The sequence below is a fragment of the Clinocottus analis genome, unplaced genomic scaffold, assembly GCF_023055335.1.
Source record: "Clinocottus analis isolate CAN_PGR_092001 unplaced genomic scaffold, fCliAna1.0.p SCAF_13, whole genome shotgun sequence".
Lineage (NCBI taxonomy): Eukaryota > Metazoa > Chordata > Actinopteri > Perciformes > Cottidae > Clinocottus > Clinocottus analis.
The window spans coordinates 4,425,111-4,445,979 of NW_027175854.1; the positions used below are offsets into that span (position 1 = coordinate 4,425,111).

The 20,869-nt window shown below is 41.4% G+C and overlaps 1 protein-coding gene across 1 annotated transcript; it reads right to left on the reverse strand.

Moving 5' to 3' along the window:
- Positions 1–15,641: 15,641 nt before the first annotated feature.
- ndufa8 (NADH:ubiquinone oxidoreductase subunit A8) lies at positions 15,642–20,774 on the reverse strand. The gene is made up of 4 exons (XM_068574356.1): positions 20,589–20,774; positions 19,229–19,392; positions 16,857–17,022; positions 15,642–16,165 (listed from the first exon to the last, which is right to left on the reverse strand). Exons 1-4 carry the CDS (start codon positions 20,637–20,639, stop codon positions 16,028–16,030), a joined length of 519 nt encoding a protein of 172 aa, XP_068430457.1. The 5' UTR covers positions 20,640–20,774; the 3' UTR covers positions 15,642–16,027.
- Positions 20,775–20,869: the final 95 nt, after the last annotated feature.

Consider the following 20,869-nt stretch of genomic DNA (forward strand, 5'->3'; position numbering starts at 1 on the left):
ATAAAATCTTGTCTTTTATGTTTCTCATAACAGATGTGAAGGCGGACTGTCATTGAGAAAAGACTTGGACAGCAAATTTATTTTTTCAGCTCCTACTGATCTCGATAAATATACAAAAAACACAAAAAGGAAAAAAAGGAAACTCCTCTGCATAACATTTAGATATAGTCATAAGGAGACAGATTTCTGCCACTCATTCATAACCGTAACAGCTACTCCTTTGTTGTCTTTGCACCACACCCCTATACTGTATCACTGAAACTCTAAACGAAAAGCGACCTGTTTCAGTAATCACTGAAACAACATGAATGATTCGACATGTCTCTGTCAAACTATCATATACAACGCCTCGGCCAATTCTGCTTCAATGTAAATTTTTGCTATGCTATTGCAACTGAACTCGCTCTTTCAGACACACACACACACACACACACACACACACACACACACACACACGCACCCAGAGAAACTCCCCTTTTCCAAATGACTGAAATAACACTATTACTTTTGCCATCATCGTGTCAAAACCCTTTTCAGTGTCAGTCTGTCTCACCCAGCATGAATGACCGGACCTGCAGCTGTCAAAATTTGCAAAAAATAATAAAGACTCCTCGAGACTCAAGAAGAAGAAGAAGAAGAAGAAGAAGAAGAAGAAGAAGAAGAAGAAGAAGAAGAAGAAGAAGAAGAAGAAGAAGAAGAGAGGAGTGGTTGAAAGGTAAGGTGAATTTCAGGGAAGTGAAACTCTGGGAATTTATGGCGCTCCTTGTCTGATTTAGAACAACAACGCCTTTTTTTTTTTTTTTTGCTGAGAGGTGTGAGTGGTACGCCAGCACCGTCACGCCTTCTTGGACCTGAAAAGAAAGAAAGCCTGCAGACACCTCCGAAACCCCGGCAACCTCACGGCCCTGCCCACAGAGACACCTTGACACGCACCTGTCAAAGATGTCAATACGGTTTGTGTGCACGTGCACGAGAGAGAGAGAGAGAGAGACAGAGAGAGAGAGAGAGAGAGAGAGAGAGAGAGACTGAGGGGGGAGACAAAAAGTGTGAGTGAGTGGAGTGTGCAGCGCTGCTCTGTGGGTGGCAAAGGAGAGGGATCACTGGATCTGACAGGAGCTATTTGACTAATCCAAAACAACAGCTGTAAGGTAGGGATGAGGGGATGAAGAGGGGGGGGGGGGGGGTGGAGGGGTGCAGGAGGTGAAGGAGGGGGACGAGGACTGTCAGTTAATTAAGGAGTAGGATTTGGGGAGAAAGGGGAATTATGGAAAGAGAATATGAAAATGAATTCCGCATGTAAGCCCTGAGGGGGGAAAAAGATCAGAAAACCCCACAAATAGAAAAAGAAAATGTTGGACAGGAGAAAAAGAAAAGCGGAGGATGGGGTGTAACTGGGAGGGAGCGAGACTAAAAGGGGGCGGGAGAGGAAACGGGGTAACAGGCAGAAACTCGGTCAAACCTCACCGGGTTTTGCTGGAGGTTGCATCCATTAACCTCCACACAGGGGGTTGTATCAGCACACACGGCAACACGGGTGAGAATGATTACACTCCCACCTACACACACCATCCTCACGCATACACAGCCTTCATTACACATCTGGTTGAGTTTTATTGAGGGAAGCTGCGTTGGGGTGGTCTTCGCTCCTCTAACAGGTCTGTCCTGTTAACACGGCAGGCCACGGCGAGTCCATCACCCTGTGGGGCGGCATCTCAACAGCTCAACATCTCATCTCCGTGCCGTTCAGCAACACCCTCGGCTCAGTGCGGCGGCGCAAAACAAGAGCAATTCAAAGGCTGGCATCTGAAAATGGAGGCTGGTGGGAACACGCAATGGTTTGAATGCGTGTATCTGCTTTCAAGCCACGAGTTACATGAGAAAATTGATATGTCTGATTGTTAAGTGCATTAGCGGCCGCAGCCTGTAGCCTGTTAGCTTAGCATAATGACTGGAAATGGTGCCTGCGCGAAGTTACAAAATCCACTTTCACCTCTCAAGCTGACTACTAAACACATTACATGTTCTTTGTTTAATCCGTACAAAACCTGAAGTGAAAAAAAAAAAAACGACAATGTGGTCCAAGAAATAGTCCGGCAAATAATCCTCCGTAAAACCACAACTTTTATGGAGAGTCAGCGTTGGCTCCCCTTCATTTGTTTTGGCCTTTATTGGATAGTTAACTGTAGATTCTGACAGGAGACATGAAGAGAGATGAGGAAAAGAGAAAAGAGTGACATGTGAAGTAACTTGCTGAAACTGAATGCTGGTTACTAACAGAACTCAACAACAACCAGCGCAGATCAATATTGAACACAAACACAAGTAAATTGTGCATTTGTAGGAGAGACTATTTGACTGTGCTGTTGAGGAAGCTGTTTACTGGATTAACTCAAAATAAACTGCAGAAGTCACGCAGTGCAACTGTGTGGCCGACTGCAGTTATGGGATAGAGATGTTTCTGTGTCCACAGGTGATAAATGGCGCATTGCATTCTGTTTAGCTTGAATTATCAAGTAAAATCACTTAATTAAAGTGTGTATGTTTTCATCTTTGCTTCTCGACATGGCACCAAATGTGAAAAAACAAACATGAGGTTAAAACTGGAATCCAGGCCCCTCTACATACCGAGACAGAGGTCTGCGATCTGCGGTTCTGGGTTCTGCCCAGGGACTTGGCTGTGAAGCCCAGTTTCTGTGGCTGCAGACCAAACCAAGAACAGAAAGCCTTTTCCTCACAGATCTCCTCTAAATGTCTGGCTTCCCTCATCTCTCTCCTCCGTGTCTCCTCGACCCCGTTCCAGAAACCGTGAGAGCAAAATGGTCTTCTTCTTCTTCTTCTTCTTCTTCTTCTTCTTCTTCTTCTTCTCCTTCTCCTTCTTCTTCTTCTTCTTCTTCTTCTTCTTCTTCTTCTTCTTCTCCTTCTCCTTCTTCTTCTTCCCTGCTCCCATCGCTGTGGTACCATCTGAAATGTCTGAGGGTTTTCGCTGAGGCATCACTTTGATGGGATCAGGCCATGTTTGGTCATGAATGTGGTTCTGGGTGAAAATACATAAATGAAAGGGAATGAAAACTGACAGGGTGAAACACTTGAGGGTGAAGGGCCGATGCGGTGGACAGCATTGGCCAGACCGATGCGGCCGATGTAACTGTCCAGGTGTTCTGCTCGCTTTGGCTGGAGCTCTGAGAAAATGAACAACTGTCTGCAGGTCAGTAATCTGATATGAAGAAGAAACACACACATTACGGACGATATGACAGCATGAAATCAAGCTTTCATTTGAGAAGCTTTACACATAACTGCATAAAGAGAACACCTGGACGTCTGAATTGATTACGATTGTATTATTTCTTTGTATTTAACTGGCCGGTTATTTATAATACTAAAATAATTTTGTATAACTCAAGTGTAGACTCTTTAGAATGATGATCCATTTCCCTCACATACCCTCTAACCTGCCAGTTAAATGTGGAGGTCTAGACCTGCACTCCTCTTTAAAGTCACTTTGGGAACTTTAAACACGCCTTCATGTCTGATTGGTCTCAGTTATTCAGTAACTTATACAAAGCAGCTCCTGCACCATGCACGTGTGTGTGTGTGTGTGTGTGTGTGTGTGTGTGTGTGTGTGTGTGTGTGTGTGTGTGTGTGTGTGTGTGTGTGTGTGTGTTGAAGTGCTCAAGACTGCATCTTGGACATAAGTATCAACAGATGCTGCGCTGACCTCAGAGGCTTCCTGGAAAGGCAAATTTGTCAAAATGAAGCAGGAAAAAGAGAGAGCAGCAGTTTAGGTAAATGTAACATATAGGACACACACTTCCAAACACACACACACACACACACACACACACACAAATGCAGCACGGGCACACTTACAGTATACATATGCCCCTTCAGACACTGAACTCACACACACCAAGGTTGAAGTAGTTTGTTACAGATGCGTACAGTGAATAATCACAAATACATGTTTCAAGAAGAGAAAGAAAATACTACACACACTCACACATACAAATCTTCCAGTGATACTTTAAGTAAATCACATTTGTGGATTTACATAGACGAACAGATTCATCACAAAGACTATTTCAAAAGGGTGAAGAGTTGAGGAAGAGTGCAAATTCATTTTGATTTATTCACTTGCAACATTTAAGGTAAATAATTGTTTTTAAAAAGTCCACTAAGAGCTAATGCAGATTTATTTATTTTGTATGATGAGAAAGACTAGATTTTAAGATCCAACAACTGGAAATGCAGAAATATAATCTGAAATAAAGAAGAAAAATGGAGAAAAACATCTCACCTAACCCTGCATTAAATTGTATGTTTCAGGAAAAGAAAACAACGAAATACATCAGCGCAGCTGAAGCGTTATCTCCAGAAGAGGAAAGAAATTAAGCTGCATAGTGTAATTTTGCATAAAGGACAATTCCCCCCTGATGAAATGAAAGAACATTTGAAACTCCTGTTCTTTCTTTGGCTTCACTCCGGGGAGCAGTTTTTAGAGCGATAACATTAAATGATTTGATGTGTGATTTGATGCCGCAGCGCCTCACTGAGAACCACATTGCCCTCTAAGCATGTCTCCTTTCCTTTCTTTCTTTCTGTCTTTCTTTCTTCCTTTTCTTTCTTCGGCACCGGAGGCAATCACGCTATCTCAGCGACGAACAAGCGGCCTGACCGCATGATATCACCTCTTTAGGAAAACAAGAGGAAACGCGTGCCAGTTACTCTCACATGTGATCAATTATTTTCCGGTGAAGTCGGACTTGGGGGGAAAATGTTCAGCCATTAGCCCTTTAGTGCAGGGATCATACTGAGGGTAATAGTGACTAAACACTGAATAAACACATTTGGCTAATAGGTCATTCGAACCTGAAGCGTGGAAGGTGGGCCGGTTGATTGGCCACAAGGTTGTTTTAAGTTCTTACACGAGGAATATGTGCATTCGCACTTATTCAGAAATGCACAAACGCATGCATAGTAATGGGCAAAACAACACTTCATAAAACGACCCCGCATGGTGTTGTTGTCAGGACTGTCACAGGCGATTAAAGCAACTAGAAGCTACGAGTGAGCCAAGCAGCTGACTAGCAATCAGCAGTGTGTGTCCGATTGAATAAAGAAATCAAGGACACACAAGGCTTAAACCAACCAGGATTTATGGTATTTAAGTTCAATTGTAAGACATTATGCATTGCTGAAAAAATAAATATACAGGATATGTGTTAATTTACAGACATAGTACACCTGTACATATAATAACCAATATATATCTACATGTACAACAGCTCCTGGCAGAGTTATTCATAATAATAGTATTGTGTTGTTTATATGTTGTATTATCATCATCAATCATCAATGCTGGAATAAATATCAAGGCCCTCTACTAATAGTACAAAATAATATGCCCCACTATATATTACACAATTACAAACACAAATCTCATATACAAATGTTTAGAAAATATAAGAAGTATTACCAGCAAAAAAACATCAAAAGTATTAATTAGGCAGAAAAGTCTCAACAGTGCTGTATTTTTATATCGTTGCGTCATTAATATTGATGCATTAAGATGCGAGATCCACTTTGAAGTACATCACACATCTTACATGTCATAAAAATCACTCGTTTTGTGTGAAAAATCCTAATCTGAAAACGTAAATAAACAAGTGTGGCATAGGAAGTGCAACATTTCCCTCTGCAGTGTTGTGAAGCAGAAGTTCAAACTGCAGCATTATCAAATGAAAATATGTATGTCAAGTACAATAGCTTGAACAATATGACAAGTTTCTAGACCTGAAAGACATCTGTTTCCTCAAAAGATGAACCGTACGCCCATAAATTAGATTTATTTCAACATCACTCTTTTGATATATACAGGACTGTATTTTAGGCTTATTCCATTATTTTGTCCACACACACACACACACACACACACACACATGCACACACGCACACACACACACACGGCTTCAGGCGCTGCATGAACAGGGTGAAACTTAACTACTCACCTAATTAACACAGGCTGAAGGTCCCCCCTCTAATTCTAGCACCTTTGACCTCAACAGAAGAAGCGAGTACTCACGAGAAAACCTTGACCCTTGTGCTCACTGCCGCAAATACAGTACACACATTTCCATCTCCTCAAATATGGTCTTTCTTGTTGGATTTTTAATGCATGATGAATCGTGACCCTCATCTTAAACCCTGACTCTTTTTTTTCTTCTTTACATGGTCTGGTTACATGAATTCATCCATACAATCGTGAGATATTTGCAGCAGAGTGTGATTGCACTTTTTTAAACATATTTGTTTTTACTTTACACTGGCCATGCTCTCTCTCTCTCTCTCTCTCTCTCTCTCTCTCTCTCTCTCTCTCTCTCTCTCTCTCTCTCTCTCCCTCCCTCTCTCTCTGTTTATCCTTCTGATGGTGCAACAGGCCCCAGAGCCCAGAGGCAAGTCATGTTCTCAGGGAAACGGCGAACTCTCCACAGAGCTGATATCAAAATAGTTTAAAATGTGAATCGTCTGATAGTTCCCAGTGAGCGCAGAGCCGAGCCAAACACTTCCAGATCACCCAACCGGCAAAATGTAAACAGAGCCGGCAGGCTGGGAGAAAGCAAGTGAACCTGTTGCGTTCTCGTCACACAGCGAGCTCGGATTTGAGATCTATCTTTTTCAAGTTATTGGGAAGGAGTGTGTGTTTTTTGCTCCAAAGGTCAGGGGTGCGCATGCAGGTGGTGCCTCTGGATTACTGAGATGAACCAAAAGTCAGCAGAGTTATTGCTTATTGTTGAAAATTAACAACAGTGAGACAAACACAATGTTGTATGACATTGGCATAGTCTGTAAGAGGATGCTCACGTTACTGCAATGTCTCCAGTGTCAAAACCAATGCCCTGCCTGCTCTCATGCCTGTCTGTCAAATGCGGAAAAATGCCTCATTTAAAATCATTATGAAAATACAAAATTTGATTTCAATGAAATTCTTACAGACAATAAACTTTTGCACTCTTTACAAACGATCATTTTTGGGGCCTTGTTTCTGAGATCGACTAGTGAGGGACATTTCACTTCAACTGCCCCTAATTAATATATTTATAAGCATTATATTATCTACAAACAATGCAGTTGTATGCAATGTTTTGTTCATCTGTAACTGACCTTGCTCTGCTGACAAATTTTGTTTATTTTGTTTCTTTATGTTCTTATTTTACATCCAATGTCAGGGGATGTCCTGTTCTGCTGAAAATTGAAATTAAATAAAAATATTTATAAAACGTACATGGAGCTTTAAGCACTTTTTCAAATAAGTATTAATGTACAGTATTTCTCCCACAAATACATAAATAACATTTTTCATTGTCACTCATTATGTGTTTATATACCAGCCTCCAGTTAGAACTGTTGAACAATACATACATAAACATTTCTTACGACTACATTATAGTGTGTAATAAAGAATTCACTGCTTATGAATGCTAAAGGGACTGTTGAAGAACATTGTTGCACATAAAAGAAATAATCAGGAGTTTCCTGGACCATAAAAGTTGGTAAAAGAGGTTAAATTGTAGAGCTGAAATGTATCATTAACATCCCAACATGAGAAAAACGTATTTATATCTTTCTCTGTATTTTTTCTTTCTAACCATTGGTTTATCAGTTGTTTCCACATAAGATGGACTTCTTTTAAAATCCACATCGGCTCTCAGAACATATTAAAGCACATTATTATAAATGATTGCTCCACTTGAATGGTGCACTTATGAATAGTATGCTGGACTGCTGGACTGTTGGCAGAGGACGTTTAGGGAAACACAAAACAGAGAAGCCATTATGGGGGAAGAAAACATGTTTCTGGCATTTTATCAAATGTGAAAATGTGTGTATGAAAAATTAAATTTACAAATAAATTTGACGACAGTTGTGCACTACAGAGGAAATGTTATGGCCTCCACAAATCTTGTGAGTCTCAATTTGCTGGAAATCTAATCTTATCCCCTGAACATGGACATTTCAATTATCTCCACTTGTTTTCATGCAACATAATTTGATGTATTCTATGCGTGTGTGTGTGTGTGTGTGTGTGTGTGTGTGTGTGTGTGTGTGTGTGTGTGTGTGTGTGTGTGTGTGTGTGTGTGTAGAAATTCTAAATGTGTACAGTATACTTTCAGTGCATATGTGATTTGTTGCATTTCAATATTTGTTTATGTGTGCGAGTGTGCCTGCATGCTGGAGGAAAAACACATTTTGCATAAAGCCTGATTTGTACCTTCATTTGTTTGCTTGCACATTTGTTTGAGCTGGCATTCAGTACATGTTTGTGATGCCAGCATGTAGTTCTACAATGTAGTGAATACAATCATCATCATCATCATCATCCTCATCATGTCTAGTATTAGGATATGTGTGTTTGTGGGGTGGATGAAGACGAAGGCTTGCAGTTTTGCTTGCCCAAAACATATATTTTAATTCCATTCTTGTGTTCCTAGATTTTCTCTTGAGCACTAACAAATCAGTAAGCCAAATATGACTTATCCTCATCATCTTTCCAACAATATGTCACCTTTGTAAGTCACTTAAATGTTTAAAATATCAAACAGAAAGCAACTGTTTACACGGAGGCAGCATCTCTAATGTTTGACCCTCAACAACTAAATGAAGATTAAATCAAAAAAGGACAAACTGCAAATTAAAAGAAAATGTTCCTGAGCATGTCTACTTGTTGGGGGTTTGTGGGCTTTGCCTGAATAAGCACTGGAACTTTCCAGCATTTCTTTTCCTTTTTATTTATTTTTTGTCTGCGTTGTTTTCTCAGTATTGCAATGCATCACTTGACATTACCCAAGCAAGTTTGAGCTGCAGCGCATCAGCTGAAAGCAATTTGGTCCAGAGTGCAGCTGCCAGGCGGATAAGACTTTCCTTCTTTCGTTTACTTTGAAATGTTCCTTTTTTTTTCAACATCCAAAATACACAAGGCAGCCAAATTGCTGACATGTGTGAGAGGTGCAGCGAGACTCCTGCATTCTTTCATGCCCCACTATGCAAAACTCCACATTGTTTATTTAAAGAACACTGAACACTTTAGCACTATTAAGAAACATGTCATATAGTAAACTAAAGGTTTCCTCTCAGGAAAAATCCTTGTCAGTTTATTTTTCTTTTGCAAAGCGTTATTTTAGTTTTGACTCACAAACTGCCTGCATTCACAACGAGGCAACAGTGTTGTCGCTTGGCTTATGAAGGCCAGTGCAAGACCCTATGGGTTAAGGCAGCCTGGAAGTGGTGTGATTATGTATGTGTTGAGGCGTAGACGTGTGAGAAGGGAGGACTGGACTGTCTCTTTGTCACTCCCTCACGGTGAACCAGACAAAACAACACCCTCGAAGAAAAGAGAGGTGAGAGAAGCTGGTGTTTCCTTCATGTCTGCCTCGGCCGGACTTTAACTTTAAATCCAACTAAAATGATAATAAAATATTCAAAATGCATTCACATCCTCTGCTTGGGCTGCAGCATCACCCTGCAAGATGTTTCCAGGAATAAACAAAACGTGACTCAACATGGCCACAACACCTGCGGCAATGAAATGTAGCTCTCCCCCTGTGGCTTATTGTGGACTGCAGACAATTACAGCACAGCAAGAGTCTGCTTTTAATGCATGATGGGGTTGAGAGCAAAATCAAAAATGACAAGTGAGGACCGTACCGTGACACACCATGATCTGAGTGGAAAGAAAAGTGCAGAGCAGAGGGGATGTAAGGTTTGAGAGACACAGACAAGGAAAAAGGGCAAAACTTGACATGTAGCCTAAACCTGGGATGACAGCCAGAAGACAGGCTGTGCGTCAGTGTAGGCGCAGTGGTGGGTGGGAGGAGGGAGGGAGGGAGGGAACGAGGCTTCGGGAGAGAGAGACGGGAGGGCCCGCTGTGACTGATAGCCCACCAAGGCCTCCGAGTGGCCCAACGCTGGGAACAGCTAACCTACCTTGACATGCGTAGGAAACCCAAGCCTCTCTGAGCCCTCTGTCAGATAGGAGCCACCCAGTGAAGCCCCGCCACAACTGTGTAGCCCGAGCCCCTGTGCGTCCTTTTTAACTAGCTTTGTTTAGATGAGCGCACGCCCGAGGAATGCTTCAGTATACCTTGCAGAAACCACAAGCACAACAGCATTAGAGCGACATCAGCTTCCCAGCGCATGGGAATAAGTCAACTCTGGCTACTAGCAAGATTATAACTGCCTGGAGTTCAGTGTGGGTGGGTGGGTGGGTGCGTGTGTGTGTGAATACATGTAAGCTGGTCTGTGTACTGAGTGTGCATACTGTTTCGATATATCCTTTGATGCTGTGGGACTGTCAGAGAGATGAGGGTTGACAAGAGTAAAGTGACTCCTCACTCCTCAGCAGAGTAAAGCGACTTGGACTCCAGTTGGATTTGTCTACTGTGAGACTTGGCTGCCAGAATTGATTTGGTTGAAGACTTAAAAACTGAATGTTTCAAGTATTAAGTTATGACCTGATAATTAAGGCACTATCAGGCAGGCCTTGCAGAGCCAAACAGCTTGATTGGTTGAGACAATGCATTGAAAGGACTTGCTGTGTAAAAGAACCACAGGTCGAAGCACAGGTGTAATTAATATAGTTAACGATGGCTGGTACAGCCGGGGAGACTTGAATAGAACAGAGGCATCGTTAATGTTATTAGTTACACCTGGGTTTTTCAAAATACCTGCTGTGAAGAAGGACAGTAGTTTTAGCTATAGTTGCATAAAAGTATTGGAGCAAAACACTCTAAATCTATCTTTTTATATTATCCTTATTTACTTGATTTTATGGAAGAGTAACACTGAGTAACGCAATCATCTAATTAGGGGGACTGTGTTTAAGTCCACATAAAGTAATTATATTACCTGTATACTTTGTTTACTGTATCATAAGTACAGCAAGACAAATGCAAGATTACGTCACTGCATAAATAAATCAAAGGAAAGAATGAATGAAGGTTGGATGTGTATATACACTCCAGTTTGGCTGACTTTAAACTATTTGGCTGAGAAAAATAAGGGTGAGACGAGGAAGTTTATTTGTGTGTTGTTGTTTTTTTTGAGGAAGAGCACAGAAACAAGTCTGAAATAAAGCAAATGACGACAGTATGAAGGAGAGTAGAGGACGGGGAAGAAAATGATTGGATGTTGGCACGCAGGAAAAGGCAGTCTGCGGTAGACTTGTAAATAGCTGGAGGGACAGAGAGATGGAGGAATGGAGCTATCAGCAGAGGAGTGATGAAGGTCTGGGATCAAGCCAAGATAAACACAGGCCAGCCCAGAAGGAGCTGCAGCACCACAAACACACACACACATACACACTCTCTCTCTCTCTCTCTCTCTCTCTCTCTCTCTCTCTCTCTCTATTTCTCTCACACACAAACACACGCACGTATGAATTTTACTCACACATATATGTACAAATATACCAACACTCAAGGCCGCATGGAGCACTTTATATTCATCATGCACCCACATCGAACAAACACACTCATGCATGCACAAACGCCTGTAGACAAATAAACATAGCAGTGCATGGCTCCCAGGCCACAACCTCTTGAATGTTGAGCGTTAAGCTGTGTGACAACAGCCTGAGCTGTCATTTGGACGTCTCGTTTCATCACATACTTCCCATTAGTCCATTTGCTCAGATACCACAGAGTAAACAGCAGTAAAAAGAAATGGTTTGAGTTATATTTTTAAACACATGGCATAAGCCGGGTTAGTCGAGCCCTCGGAAAATCCCTCTTAACGTCTTGAGAATACTACTTCAACCCTTACCATGAGAAGAAGAAAAAAACGTTGTGAATAAATTCTCAAAGACATAAATGCCAGCTGTGTCCTGTAGATTTAATCACAAACACTACCGGTAGTGTGTGTGCTTGCATGTGTCTTTTCTGCTCCGCATTTGTTCAAGTGTGTTTACCTGCATGCCCACGTGTCAATGTGTGCCAACGTGTGACTGATCTTCATTAGTTTGCTGCGAAGCGAGAGCTCTCCTGCTCCGACTTGTCGGTGACCAACTCACACCTCGAGTGAAACCTTCAAATGTACTAACTGTGATCTTAAGAGCCGCATTGAGAGGCATTTGGCAAAACGGCAGCATGAAAGAGCAGCTGTGAAGCGTGTCTGGATGGAATGCAAAACACAAGTCATGGTCATCACTCTGTCACCATCCAGAGGTGTGTGTGTGTGTGTGTGAGTGTGTGTGTGTGCGTGCGTGTGCGTGCGTGTGTTTACTTTCTAATCATTTGAGCAAGGCACTAATTGATATATTAGTGTGAAGCAGGATTATAAATGAAAAAAATCCATTCTAAATAAAGATTGATTCATATTGTGGTTATTTATATCAGCTACAATCTAGATATCTTAAATCATGTCCAATGAGCTTTATAGCCTCTTTCAGCTTTACTCTTTTGGTTCACTCTCACTTGTCAACCTTGTTTGTAGCCGCAGCAGGCAGCTGTTGCCAGAGAAAAATGTTTTAAGATGAGATTGCACACTTCCTGTCCAATGCCAAATGGCGGACAAAGTAAGCGCTGTGTTCATAAACATTTGAGCATTTAGCATCCAAAGAGGTGAATACTGGATTTACATTTGTTGGTTGTCCATAAAGACGACTCCAAATGAAGCCCCGTACGCGCTGGTTATGTAAATAGGCAACAATTTGCAAACAAGTTCCCCATACTGACATAAAAAAAACTTGTTTCCACTTTTCCCAAGTGGCAACATTTATTTAAAAAAAGTTCTTGCAGGTTTAAAACAAAAATCTAAATGCCCAGAATTTAGGGGGATATATTGGCAAATACATTTTCTTCTGTATAATGACCTGATAATGTATTTCTTTGTTTTCATTATCTTAGTAAAAGGTATTTATATCTATAAGCTATTTATATAGCTCTCTTGTACAGGCGTTTTCACGTAGTTCTCCTCATAGTTTGAATCGGTGGTAATCTGCTGCCGCACTGGTTGATCAATGCCGCTAACTAATTCCCACTGACCCTTTAAGATTGCATCAATAATCCCCTAAAGTGTGAGATTGTAGTGTTTTTACCTCAAAAGTCTTGCTACTTTTTTGTGTAATCATTATCGAAGCAGCTCAACTTTGGCAAATACTGAGATTGCTCAGCACCTGTAGGGACACCAGACTGTGGCAGAGCAAAATTATTTGCACATCCTCACAAAAAAAATGACAATGGTCTGACTACCAAGATGTTCAGTCTCATGTAAATGCGCCTGCATGGCTCTTCTCAGAAAACACAAAGATTAAAAGCTGCTGTGTAAGTGAGCACATGTGCATGTGTGAGTGTGTTTACCCTTTTGAAGCTCTCAGATTATTAATCTCCATGAGTGCCGGTCGTGGATGCAGTAGTGGTACTTGTGCCTTGTGTGCGTGTGTGTGTTGTTTCATACAGAGAGCAACCTGCATGTCAGTTCAAAGCCACCCTGTCCAGCATGGGCAGACGAGAGGAGACATGAAAGCAGCACTCAACAACATGTTCAGTCTGAAGATCACAGAGCCAAATGGCGAGGAAGATTCACCAACATAAACAAATCAAACTCACCTTCATTTGAGAGTTTGTCAAATCAAGTGCACCCACATGTTCGGAGCTCTTGATGCCATGGATGCAGCCAAAGTCCCGTGGAAGAGAGGTGTACTGTAGCGTTATTCTGATACTAAGGTAACGCATTGCTAGTGCACTCCAGAAAGTGGGAATTTGATGTAAATGTCACTGGGTCTATTTATCATTTTTATTTAAATAGATGCATTTATCACAAATCTGCTTCGGGAAATAAATAACGTGACTGATGACAATTTCAGTTCATACAAATTGACCTTAGAAATGAGTTCAGGCTAAACACAGGTGAAGTGACGAGAAGAGAAAACCAGCCATCGCTGGTGCTCATCACCACTTCAAGCATCGAGCATTTATTATGTCCAACCTGACACCGAACAATGGGAACATCGACAGTCATGTATTATGAACAAGCCGGGTTGTTTGAGTATTTTAGCGCACCGGGCTCCCAGGCGGGCTGTAGCTTTGTGAAAGCGCTGTATTGTATTTCTTTCCTGTGCCAAAGCCCGTTTCCTGTGGCGGTGCGGTGTCAAGCGATGACCCTCCGCTTCCTGCAAGTCGCATGGAGACGGGCCTGCCACGAGCCCCGGGGCCTCGCCGCCAGCCACTGAACAACCTCTGAGACCCCGCTCTGTCTGTCCGCCTGCTTTCAAGTCATCACCCACCTTGCCCTTTTTGGATCTCACTTTTTCCTCACCCTGTCTCTACCTCCCTTTACCTTGTGCTTCTTTTGTTTTGCTCCAATTCCCTTTCCTCATCTACCTCCCTCTCCAATATGTTCTCATTTGCTCCCTCATCTGTCCTCGTCCCCTCTCTCCTCCATGTTTCCCTCAGTCCACGCCTCCTTTCCTCTTTGCATCCCTCCTCCCTTTGTCCCACTGTCCAGGTCAGACGAGGGTCTGTCAGGGGTTTCCTGTGCAAGCCGCAGGTCCAGACCACACCTTGCGAGGGGAATTCTGCAACGATCAGTGCCGCCCTGTAGAAACAAGAAGACGTGCACACGCACGTCTGCATACATACACAAAGCTACACTGTACACACTAAAAATATAGGGTTGTTTTTGGCCATGTACGCTGGTGACTGTGTTGAAAGGTTGTCTGTAGGATGAAAAGAAACTTGTGGGAAAAATGTTGCAGATGTGTAGTTTAGAAAATACTTTCAACAGAAATCATATCAAAGTTCCATCTAGAATAAGCAAACCCAGAAAAGCTCAAAGTGTATTTGTACATATGCCGTCTAAAATCACAGTGACCGACAGAAGATAGCCGTCGACCTCTCTGAGCCATAAGTCAAGTCGGTCTTTTTGTGCACTGAAAAAAGATGTTTTTACAACATAAGCAAACACCCGAGGGCTACATCCCTGCTTCTGAGTATGAGAAAGCTGTCAAATCAGGCAATATTACTGGTCTCCAAAGAAATCAACCACATGGCCCATGGGCTAAAGACTCAACCTGCCTGACGACTCCAGTCGAGCAAATCAAATCCCACCTACTACTACTAGTGTAGTTTTTAAACAGCTTATGTGCTGAAACAAAATATGGTATTTCATAGTATTTTATACTTCAACGTGGATGAGTGTATGTGTGTGCGTGGGTGCATTGGTGCCGCCCACTATGTTCCACAGGCCAGCATGTCTTTGAATTGGCCTCTCATCGCCTCGAAATGAAGGTCACCAGTACACACTTTACTGTGGACCTCTGCAATGATTCCTGTAGTCTTCTTCCAGTCCAGGTCGGAGGCAGGAAGTGAGCTGGCAGGAAAACTAGGAAGCCGGAGCTGCTCTCTCTGGCTGCAGGTGATGACCCTGAACCCTGACCTCCAACCTCACCCTTCATAAGTCTGACAATACACACTCTGACAAAGCACAGATGTGCAAACACGATGGTGTTGCCTACAATTTCACGTTATTGAAGGAACCGTGTCTGGCAACACATAACCTCTAAATAGCTGCTCTTTCTGACACACATACATCTTTGTATTCTGTTTTCAGGCATCTGAGTTTTTAATAGATCTATAAAGACATTCAAATCCAGAAATATAATCATCTTTTTATTATTTGACAACAATAACAGCATGTTGCATATGTTCACTCATTACATTTACAGAAGTGGGCAAGAAAGCTGTATTCATGGACTTTGTTAACACTATCCATCTTTCCTTCCTTCTTCAAACTGTTTGACGACGCTGGAGGTACAGCTGACAAAAAGACTGTTGGGACATAAGCTCTGTCCAAAATCAAACTTGTGGACCTCAATCATTTAAAAAGGTGCCAAAACCAGCATCCATATTCCTGGCATCTGCACCAGAGATTTAAACCCTTGGAAGTATTGACGATGCATCAATGATCTTGTATGCAAGATGTTTTTGGACAGAGCCCATGGCTTGGGGAAGGTGACTGACTTCCTGGAGCTGCCTCACCAGCTCCAGAAGAATAACCTACTGCCATGTTTGGAAGGCTCCAGTTTACCCTCAATGACTGGGTTGGGTTCAGGACGTGGTCTAGAATGGTAGGGGTTCTCAGGGAGGGCGCGCTGGGTCGCCACTTTGGTCACCTACGAAAGAAAAAAAGACATATCCATCATGTTCTTCCTTTAAGTCAGTGTGAACGGTCCCACATTATTTTACTTTAATAGTCATCAAGAGTGTTTTTGCATAAAAACACACAATTCAAATTAGGAAATAAGCAGTTCTTTAGAAAGTACACAAGATTATACAACAGTATACAACATAATGTTCAGTTAGTAAATTATAGTATATTTAAGAGTAAAATAGACCACAAAGCAGGGTGTGGGTGTGGCTTCCTTGTGATCGACAGGTCAAGTGATAATCAGATTTTTGTTCTTTTTTGCCTGCTCATGTGTTGTTGTCTGGCAAGTGCAAAAAAAGAAAAAGAGTTGATTACATCCATTCACACCCTCCCAGGATTGTCCATATGTCTTTTCAAAGACTACAGAATTAGATATCTATAAGTCTATTGTCAAGATCAGTTTTGGGTCTTGTTTTGACTGCTGCTACCCAATTAATGCTTGTCAGTATGTTATGCAAGCCTCTTAAAAATGCCAATTTGATGAAACAAAGCAAAGCAACATGAAATGCGTGATTTGTCTGCTCAGAACTGTAGCTGAATGAGACACTGACGCAGATGCAATCAGAGCCTCTTCCACAGCCCATAATCAGCCAGAATAGAGCCCATCAGACAAGCTGCTCACATTGTGAATGCAGTCAATCCCCAATAACTTTTACCTTGGACAGTTCTCCCAGCTCGGGTCTCTTCCACCCCAGCTTATCAAGGGCGCAAGTGTCAAAGGCTTGCTGCTGCTGACGGCAGCGTCGCAGTTCCGCCAAGTTTGAATAATCCAGACAGGTCCAGTACTCCGTGAAGGACTCGGCACAGTTTCCCTTGATTTGTCTATATGGAAGGATGAAACAGAGATTTCAATTAGAATAAAATGTGCACGGGGAAAATTATAATAGTCCAGAAAACTCTGTTGCTGTACAGGAGCTGGAACTCTTCCCATTGATATGTTTAAAAATATATTGTGAGGAGAAGGAAAACTGGTATATCAAAATGATATAAGGGTTGAAAAGATTACTGAATTGCTGAGATTGAAAATTCACACTGCGCCCATGCCAAGAACTTCCAATAAATTGTGGTTTACAACAAAAGATATCCGAGGTCTCCATAACAAGAACTTTCTGAACTAATCATGTGAATGAAGTTCCTGCTGCTGGCAGTTGCCAGAAGCACCTAAGAATCAAACCAGGTCCTGGGTGCAATTACAGCTTTTCAAATCTTTCCTCATTATAATAATTATAGGTATTGCTCTTTCACAGTAACTCTCAGTTTATCTTTGGGGTCAGAGTGTCGGTTGTTTGTTTCAGCTATAAATTAGAGGGCATGTGTTTTTGAGAACCAGAAACACAATCTGTTTTAGACAGACAGGCACACACAGAAGCACACACACACATACACACACACACACACACACACACACACAGAAGCACACACATGCACAAAAGCATCTTAGTTGCTACATGGGCATGAGATCAGGATATAACCAAAGCTCAGTCCAAAACGTTCAGTAAACACAGACCCAGAAGTTCAGAGTGAGGAACCCCAGACCACTTCCCCTAATAGCCCCCAAGGGCAGTTTTATAGACACAATAAACTCTGTACTTAACTTGTTCATGTTTTAAAATTAACAACCCCTTTCTTCTTCAGATCCTTGTTTAAAAATATAGCACAGAGAAATTACATTAAGGCGTCGTTGCTACTTCTTTGTTTGTTTTTCCATGTCAAGATTATAAGAATTTATTTAGAGACGCACTTTCATTCAATAACAAAAAAATGTAGGAAAGAATTTGATTTTTTACCAAACTTAAAATATAATAAAATGAAGATAATAACTGAAAAGGCTTTGCAGGAATAAATACTGACTGGATAAGATAAAATTATGCAAAAGCTTTAAGATAAGTACTGTAACACAGTAACTTACTCAACGGAAGATAACTCTTGAAACACTGGCAACATCCCAGGAAAATTATTGTTTTACCAAATAGGTGTGCACATTTTTCTCCTTTCTTAGTTCTGTTTTGTCATGAGGCATAAACTCACCATAAAAAGAGCATGGAGATGTCTTTTCTACTATCATTGTGTTTGGTTCTACCTAATTATAGACTTGACCACTATGCAGGGTTTTATTCATGTTTGAAAAGGTTTTTTTTCTAAATTTGTCTTCCAATTCCTTTCAGGGTATTGAGGAGTATGCTTCTTGTATTCACACTCATAAATTCTGTTTAATAATCACTCCTCTTTCCTTCCATTAAGATACACATTCATGACACCATTTCACCTGGAATTTCTTAAAAACAAGAAAATCTGAAGACTTCAAATTTTTCCACAAATATTCACCACTTAAGGTTTAGAGCATGTAGTAAAAACACTGAACAAGCCAAAGACAGCTGTGCTATAAACATCTGTACCAGAGTGACCAAGTTATCTTACACTTCCCTTATCTTTTTCTGAAAAAAATGTGGTTGCTCACCTCATCCCAGATGGTGCACTCACCGGAACCTAATTTTCCCCAACGCTTTTTTTCCAACCCTTAAATAGTGTTAAATAGCAAGCTATTATACTTGGCAAGAGAAGAGTAGCATTTGCATCTGCATCCCACTTCCGCCAATTGCCAATGGGATGAAAAGCTTATTACCAGGACAAGTTGCAGGATAGGAAACTGTGTAAACTTAACAACTGTATCCCCCCAGGAGAACAGCTGTCCAACAGCAGTATTTGCAACCTCAAGGCTCATGTTCTACCCATATGTCCATCACAGAAGGAAAAGAAAATTCAAAAACTTTTGCCATAAACCTCTTTTGACTAAAGTTTTCAATGGACTCTCACATTCCGCACCCTCTCGCTGGCTCCAAAGTTCAGTATATGTAAATGTACTGTATATGTCCTGTTTTCTACATTTCGGATTACTCTTTTGCACTGAATCTTTAGAAGAAGAAAATAGCATGTCTAAACCTTCTTAAAAGACTGTTTCGGATATTGTGTCTCTATATACCAGGGGTATTTGGCGGCAAAAATATTTGAAAGCCTGGGTGAGAGTTACCTGAAGAAGTTGAGTGCACACTCGTTGACTTTTCTCCCTTCTTCTAGACACTTTCTGGGGTCCTTCTCCTCCCAGCGGCAGAGCATGAACTCCTTGTTGGGTTTGTCACACTCAAAGCCATAATGGTGGGCAGCAGCCTTTAGCACTGCAGAGGACACATTGATCTGGACCGAAACAGATCATAATTACAAAACAGATACACTAATGTAATTTTAAGACATTTTTTCTGAGAGACAAGAATAGTGTTGTGTATCCTGAAATGTGTTGCATTAAAAAGGAAGAATGTGTTTGATCTGAATATTGGGGATCAATTTAGTAGTCATCCAGTTCAGAGGTACATTCAGTACATGTGTAGCCTGACAGGGAGCAGCTAAACTATTAGGCTAGCTAGAATAGTGAAAAGTGCAACTTAAAAAAAAATGCATGAAGCCTGATTTGTTTTATTCATTGATTTTGAACCCAAAAAATGAAACAGACTGTTGCAGCTATGAGGTCTGAGCTATTTAAGGACAACCGTGTATTATTCTGTCCATCATCTCTTTACATTATCTGATAACTACAGGAGTTTTGCCAGGTGCCAGATTGTGTTGACCTCTAATGGTAATTTTAGGACAAATATGATGGACATGTTTCAAATATGTATACTGTAAGTTATGCAAAGTCTAGTCTGATACACTATAATCAATAAGCATAATGTGTAAATACAGTTAAGTATATTTAATTAAAGCTAACTTACTATCTTCATAAGATAAAAGGAAAATAATGTAATATGTCCTTGGCAATACAACATCGCTTTAAATATACAATAGCATGAAGTCAATATTACAGTTCAATTCTAAATATATTGCATTTAAAAGAAACGTGTATCTGCACGACTTAAGTTTATTATTGCATTGACGTCGCCATGTTAGTGTCGGAAAAGACACAACAAGGTGCTGCCAGCTAACACCTGACTTCCAAGGACAAAATCAATGTGTCAAATAACACTGCTGCCGACATAAACCAACAAGACTGGTTAAGGGGCAGACATCGTGAGGTTATTGTCACCAAAAAATAAATGAAGTAAAGTGGGCATTAAAGAGAGCTAATATAAACGTCAACGCTGTTAATGTTGTCAAGGTAGATACATTCACGAGCTTAAGCTGATTTAAGAAATAAATTCGGGAGGATTCATTATACATATTGATTATCTAACTAACGTTCATCATTGCAGAGGCAGGAAACACCGGTGGCAAAAGTTATGAAGGACTGAGCATGTTATGAACCATACCACAGGTCGCGTTAGCGAGCGGCTGGTTAGCTAGCATGTTCTGCTAGCTATGCTTTCCAGTCAAGCTTAAACAAAACCCCCGCTGCTCACCTCGTCCACCTTCAGCTCCAGTAGGGAGGGAATTTCCACTGGCGCGGACATGGCTGCGTGCCTGTACAGTAAAACAAACGCAGAAGATCAAATGCAAAACATTCAAGGTCCTCGTCAGACTCCAGGACGAGCGACGAGGCCGTGAGGAAGGTCAGTTTGGTTTACAGCGGGCTGTCAGCTAGGAGGCGCGTTCTGATGACGCAATGGAGAGCGCGGCCACTACCGGAACCGCTTGTGCATGCGCGCGCACGTCTACGAATAAAGAGCTATGAAAGTTTTAA